Raw genomic sequence first — 7,073 nt, 5'->3', positions numbered from 1 at the left:
TCAAGATAATTTGGCAACTCCAGTTTTAAATTTACAAAACAATCCTGTTGTACATTTTGGTACATTGGAATATTTTGCTTCTGCAAGTAAATTTCAAGTACTGGTGGAAGTATCTGAGGAACAAAGTTCAGAGGAAAATTTGAAAGCTTCAAAGCCAAGTACAAAAAGTGTAGCAACTGGCAAAGCATCTAAGGAAAGTAAAGCAACTCAGTCAAAAGTTATATCTCTTATAACTACAAGGAAACTTGCTGGGAAAAATTTAGTTAAAAATAAAGGTTTGAGAGGACCTGAATCTTCTCAATTTAATTCTTCTCAATGAGAGTGGCCTACCGGAATATCATAGGTCTTAAAAGAATAAGAGCAAAAGATAAATTAAGATCTTTAGTGAATCAATTTAGTCCTTCTTTGATGTGGTTAGCTGAGCCTAAAATAAGAGTTAGAAACAATTTTGTTAAAAATTTGAGATTACCTGGAATGAGTCATATGTTGATTCATAATTTAAGTGATACTGGTAAAGGGAACATTTGGTTATTATGGCATTCTTCTTTGTCAACACCACAAGTAGTATCCAATACTAAACAAGCAATTACAGTCAGAATTGGAGAGGTTTTGGGTACAGGTATTCATGTTGCATGTCTAACAGTTGATAGAAGAACTCTTTGGGAAGAATTAAAGAAGATCAATAAAATGAATTGTCCATGGCTGGTAATTGGAGATTTCAACACTGTTTTAAACTGTGATGATAAAGTTGGAGGTAGAAGTCCTTTAAGAGTTTCAATGTCAGATTTTAACAAGTGTTTGGAAAATTGTGGTCTTTTACAAGCTCCAAGATCAGGAATTAAATACTCTTGGTGCAACAATATAGTGGGTAAGAAAATATTATGTGATCTGGATAAAGATTTTTATAATGTTAAATGGATGGAAAAGTATATTGATTAGAGATATAAAGTTGGAGTGAGGGGAGTCTCAGATCATGGTGCATTACTGGGAGGGACTAATGAATTTCCTAAGCCAAGTAATATTCCTTTCAAGTATCAAAATGTTTGGACTTCTCATCCTGATTTTAAAAATCTTATACAAATATCTTGGGAAGAAGAATGTTCAGGAAATCCAGCTTTTAGATTTATGAGTAAATTGAAAAGATTTAAAGTATGTGTTAAGAAATGGAATTGGGAGGTTTTTGGAGACTTAAGAGTTAAAGTTAAAGAAACTGAAGAGGAAGTGCTCAATGCTTCATTACTCTCAGATGCTCAGCCAGAAAATTTGGAACTACTTAATAAGTTGGTTACTGCAAGAGGCAAGCATGAGTTAGTGGCTAATCAGTATAATGAATTAATGGGGGCAAAGTCAAGAATAAAATGGGTGAAAGAAGGTGGTGCATACTGGTTTTTTCCATACTTCAATGAAGATTAGAAGAGCACATAATAATATTGTTGAACTTGAAGATGCTTCTGGTAATATTGTAACAAAACAAGAAAACATGGTAGAGTTACTAGTAAGTCATTTTAAGAAGAAATTTGAATATAATGAAGTCATACTAGATGAAGAACTTTTTGACATTATTCCAAGAGTAATAACATACGAAGATAATGCTCAAATGGATAAGCTGCCATCAGATCAAGAAATTAAATAAGTTGTATTCTCAATGGATCAAAATAGCTCTCCTGGTCCTGATGGTTTTCCAGTGAGCTTTTATAGATTTTCATGGGATATTATTGGTAAGGATTTGATAGAGGAAATACAATTTTGTTGGAGATGCAGATTCATATCAAAAGGGATGAATTCCAGTTTCTTATTCTTATTACCTAAAGTTCTAGGAGCCAAAAAAGCTGAGCAATTCAGACCAATTGGTTTGTCAAATTTTAACTTTAAAATCATACAAGGATCATTATAACAAGAATGCATGGTGTGTTACATAAAGTGATATCTAGTCAATAAGGAGCTTTTATCAAAGGAAGAAATATTCAATAAAAGATTGTTCTATCTTCCGAGTTAGTAAATGAGTTAGATACTAAAAGAAGAGGTTGTAATGTTGGTTTGAAGCTAGACATCACTCAAGATTTTGATTCCATGAGGTGGGAATTCATCTTCAAAACACTTAAGCATTTTGGTTTTTCTGAAGTTGGCATACAATGGCTGAAGACTATTTTTGAATCTGAAAGAATATCAGTTTTAGTTAATGGTGGGCCATTTGGATTCTTTGATGTAGGAAGAGGGATCAGACAAGGAGATCCACTTTCTCCCATACTATTTGTGATTGCAGAGGAGGTATTGAGCAGGAATATAACAAAAATGGTTCAAGATGGTCTAATAAAAGCAATGGTTAATAGAAATGGTTATCGGCCATCTCATCTGATGTTTGCTGATGACATTTTTATTTTTTGTAATGGACATAAAAGATCTTTGAACAATCTAATGAAACTACTAATGAGATATCAAGCAGCTTCAGGGCAGACAGTTAATAGAGCAAAAAGTAAGTGTTTTGTAGGTGGAGTTACTGAAGATAGAATATATGCTATAGCTGAAAACCTGCAAATGGAGATTTCTGAATTCCCTGACAAATACTTGGGAATAATTTTGAAACCTGGAAGAGTCAAATCTACTCATGTTTGGGGAATGTTTGAAATGTTACAAAAGAAATTGGCAGGTTAGATTGGAAAACTGCTTGCATTCTCAGCCAGATTAACATTAGTGAAGTTTGTGTTATGTAGCATTCCACTTTACACTATGTCAGTCTATAAATGGCCCAAAAACAGTGATAAAGGAATGTGAGATGATAATAAGAATTTTTTTATGGACTGGTGATCCATCAGTGGGGAAGCTAATAACAGTAAAATGGGAAGAAGTTAATGCACCTGTTGAGGAAGGAGGGCTTGGCATAAGGAGATTAGAGGTGATGAATAAAGCCCTGTTACTGAAATTACTTTGGAAGATTGAAACTGAAGATGAAGAGTGGACCAGATTTATGAAGGCAAAATATAAGAACAAGAAGGGTGAATGGACAACTAGTTATAGAAAATCATCAATTTGGCCTGGTTTGAAATGGGTTATAAATGAGCTCAAAGAAGGGAGTACATGGCTGGTGAGGGATGGGAAGAATATTTCATTCTGGGAAGATAAGTGGGTGAAAGATTATGCACTTATAGAGCATTATAATTATGACCCATTTGTACAGCAATACAAAGACTTAAAAGTAAGTGATCTAATAACAGATGGTAAATGGAATGTTCCTGAAGAAATGAAGAAATTTTTTTGATCTAAAAGAGTTTCCAGCTTTAGGGAAAGGAGGTGATAAAAGAATATGGGTTGCTGACTTAACTGGAATTTTTTTTGTTGCAAATGTGATGTGTTTTCAAAATTGTTGTAGTAATAAGATTCGTTCAGGACTTGTGAAAGCAGATTTTAGACTTAATTTTAAATAAAAATATAGGAAACTTAAATAAAAGTGATATGAAAAATATGGAGAAGACTGGGGCTATGGATTCCACTAATTACCAATATCAAAGTGATTTATATTCTCTAATTATAATTATGCAAATCCTTCATTCAAATTGATTCTAAATATTGCAAAAGTTGATTTTTTTAGAAATAACAACTGTAAATCGAAAGTATGGGACATCAAAACCCTAGGCTAGCATGCTCCATCAATTGAAATAACAATTGTTTAACAAAAACCATTTTTTCTATTTATTTATCAAGGCAAGTAATCATATAATAATTGCATAAATTAAATAAAATAGAGATTACCACATTTTATTGGAGAAATAGCTTCCTCCGTCTCCCTAGAAGATGGGTTTAGCTCATCATTGTATAAACTTTCTCAAAGTATTGATTCATGCTCAAAATTTGTTTACAAAGATGAAATGGAGAGAAAATAGTGAAAATTGGGTGTTTGCAACGTTTATAATTGTTGCAAAACACTGTTACAAAGAACGATAGAAAAGAACTGCTGTTGTTGTATCTCTGCGACCCTCGTGTGGCTGTCGTTGTCACCGTTGATAAACGACTGCCTCTGGTGGTCTTTTGTTCTTCGTGTTCTTCCTAGCAGCAGCAGAAAAGTTTTCTCTGCAACACGATCAATCTCCTCTGTTGTTACTCTAAACTCTCCCAAACTCTCCAGAACGCTTCTATGTGATCCTAGGAACCTATTTATACCCAGTAGCACCAAGAAATCTCGCTATAACTCAAGATAATTCTCTCGTAACTCGGCCTTGATGAAAAATATTCTGGGAATATTTTCTTCCCTGATTTAGCTTCTCACGCGTTTCTACATCTGCAAAGTCTCCTTATTTATCTTTTTCAAGGTCCAAAGTGTTGCTCGAGTCATCAAACATGAGCAGAACACGTTTAAATTCCTCACAACTCGTGCAAGCTCATGTTTTTCCTCCAACTCCCTGTTTGGATTAAACCAAGTTATCCAGCCAAATTTGATCGAAACAAACACCCATACCAGCTCTGTTAGGACATATCACAACTACCCATGAAGTTTCAGTGACTGAATCGCACAAAAACTCCTCCAAAATCCGATCGAAAAATCTGCCAGTGAAGTGAATATTTTTCCCGCCATTTTTATTTTTGAACTGTTGAAGATGAAGTACCCCTATCCTTTTCTGGGGTGCGAATAGCAGATGGGTGCTGAGGACAAATTTGGGTGCTGAGGATGAATTTAGGCTACGCATAACCTTGGGTGTCCCTTAGCCAAATCTGGGGCCCGTATAGAAAATGTCCTCCAGGGGGTCCAAATAGCACTTTTTGAGCAACTTTTTCCACACAAGTGTATTTCTCCAAAAACACCTACACAAACATAAAAACACCATAATAAGTACAAAATCAAGCACTAGCAATAGAGATACTGGGGACAATTCAGACACAAAAATATGTCTATCAAATACCCCTAAACTTATTATTTGCTAGTCCTCGAGCAAATCTAATCTAGAAAATAAAAATGACTACACTTAGCACGTGCAACAAGCCGTTAAACCACTAGGTGGCCCTAGTGGTGGAGTGTTGTCTCCGGAGGGTTTACCAGAGGTGTACCCACAAAATCTTTACTCCAGACCCTAGCTATCTACGCAGAACCTTGGAAAGCACTAAAGAATCTACTTGGTCGGCATACTCTCATTGACTACAGGAGGAAGTACCCTGATGCGAAATTCCAATTGTTGTACACGAGTTTGCACTCAGCATACTAAAATTCATATATAAGTGACAGAGCTCTACTCATATAGTTTCTGTACATCATAACCGGAGTTAACCAATCACATGGAAAGATTAAGAAGATGGATAAAAAGATGGTTAAAAGTGAACGGTGTTTCCCATATCTGTCTGAAGGCCTCTGCCAAGGTGAACCTATCCTAATGGACTGAGATACCGGTCTGAATAATATCAACACAACTGGCATATACAAGGGCACCAGTGGTCGATTTTATTGAATTTATTCCGGTTGGTCTAATGGTCTGGTCTCTTTTTTTTTGGGTATCTCAATCACTCTATTCCACCCTAGGAAAGGTAACAACTTGAATCGTGTGCCCCACCAAATCACTTAAAAAAATAGAAACAGAAGGATTAGGATTCAACGAGATATGGCGAAACTACCATGTTTTTTTAATTCTAACACCTGAGCTCTGTGCTTTTATGAATAGACTCTTTAGATGTTTCCATCTAATCAGATTGGTTCCTCAACTCCTATAAACAAGATGTTCCCCTCCACTTCGATTGGTTAGTGCCAACCTTAATAAGCATAAATTTCTAGGCTCTGGAGTTTATTTATTGCAACTAAAAGCTAACAAAAAGTTTCTTCCCCACCCCCAAACTTAAATCTAACATTGTCCTCAATGTTTCTAATGAAAGAGCAATACCAAACAGTAAAGTAACATGAGGAATTAGTAAAGAGAGAAGTCGGAAAGATAGTACCTGGGTGAAGAAGAAATCAAAAACTAATATACAACAACATACAATCGCCTCGATGGTCAATCAAGGGTAAACAGGGTCCTCCAGAGGGACCTCCTCAATATCACCTGTAGGAAAGGGATCTAAAAAGGGTTTCAATCTCTGACCGTTAACCTTCGAAGAACTACTACCATCCGGTGTCTCGATCTCAACAGCTCCATGAGGAAAGACAGTGCGAACAATAAAAGGACCCGTCCACCGAGAACGTAACTTCCCAGGGAAAAAATGCAAGCGGGTATCATACAGAAGAACTTTTTGACCTGGAGAAAATGACTTTCTTAAGATATTTCTATCATGCACAAGTTTCATTTTGTTCTTATACTCCTTAGCACTATCGTATGCATCTCTACGAATCTCTTCCAACTCATTGAGATGGAGTTTCTTATGGGCTCCTGCCTTGTCAAGTGAAAAATTTAGCTACTTAACAGCCTAATAAGCTCTATTTTCTAACTCAAAAGGTAAGTGACATGCCTTTCCATACACAAATCGATAAGGTGACATTCTAATGGGGGTCTTAAACGCAGTTCGGTAAGCTTATAAGGCATCAGTAAGCCTAGACGACCAGTCTTTCCGATTAGGATTAACTGTTTTTCTCTAATATACGTTTTATCTCCCTATTGGAAACTTCTACCTGACCACTAGTCTGTGGATGATATGGGGTAGCTACCTTATGTGTAATACCATATTTCTTCATCAAAACCTAAAAGGTCCATTACAAAAGTGCGACCCTCCATCACTAATTATAGCTCGCGGTGTACCAAAACGTGTAAGTATATTATTTTTCAAGAACTCAATCACAACCCTATGGTCATTGGTTTTACACGCAGCCCCTCAATCCACTTAGAGACATAGTCTACAGCGACAAGGATGTATAAGTTACCAAAATTAGGAAACGGACCCATAAAGTCAATACCCCACACGTCAAAGACCTCCACAACTAAAATAGGGTTCAAGGGCATCATGTTCCTACGGGAAATGGTTCCTAATTTCTGGCAACGTTCACAAGTCACACAGTAACTGTGGGAGTCTTTAAACAACGAAGGCCAATAGAATCCACACTGCAATATCTTAGCAGCAGTTTTCTTAGCACTAAAGTGACCCCCACAAGCATGATCATGACAAAA

General features: G+C 36.2%; 1 protein-coding gene across 1 annotated transcript; it reads left to right on the top strand.

The window, feature by feature from the left end:
• The first annotated feature begins 315 nt into the window (after positions 1-315).
• LOC113295395 lies at positions 316-1,413 on the top strand. The gene is made up of 2 exons (XM_026543734.1): positions 316-868; positions 971-1,413. Exons 1-2 carry the CDS (start codon positions 316-318, stop codon positions 1,411-1,413), a joined length of 996 nt encoding a protein of 331 aa, XP_026399519.1.
• The last annotated feature ends 5,660 nt before the right edge of the window (positions 1,414-7,073 follow it).

The sequence above is a fragment of the Papaver somniferum genome, chromosome 7, assembly GCF_003573695.1.
Source record: "Papaver somniferum cultivar HN1 chromosome 7, ASM357369v1, whole genome shotgun sequence".
NCBI classification, from domain to species: Eukaryota; Viridiplantae; Streptophyta; class Magnoliopsida; order Ranunculales; family Papaveraceae; genus Papaver; species Papaver somniferum.
Note: the sequence above shows the minus strand (reverse complement) of the source record. Positions and strands in the feature narration are given on the sequence as shown.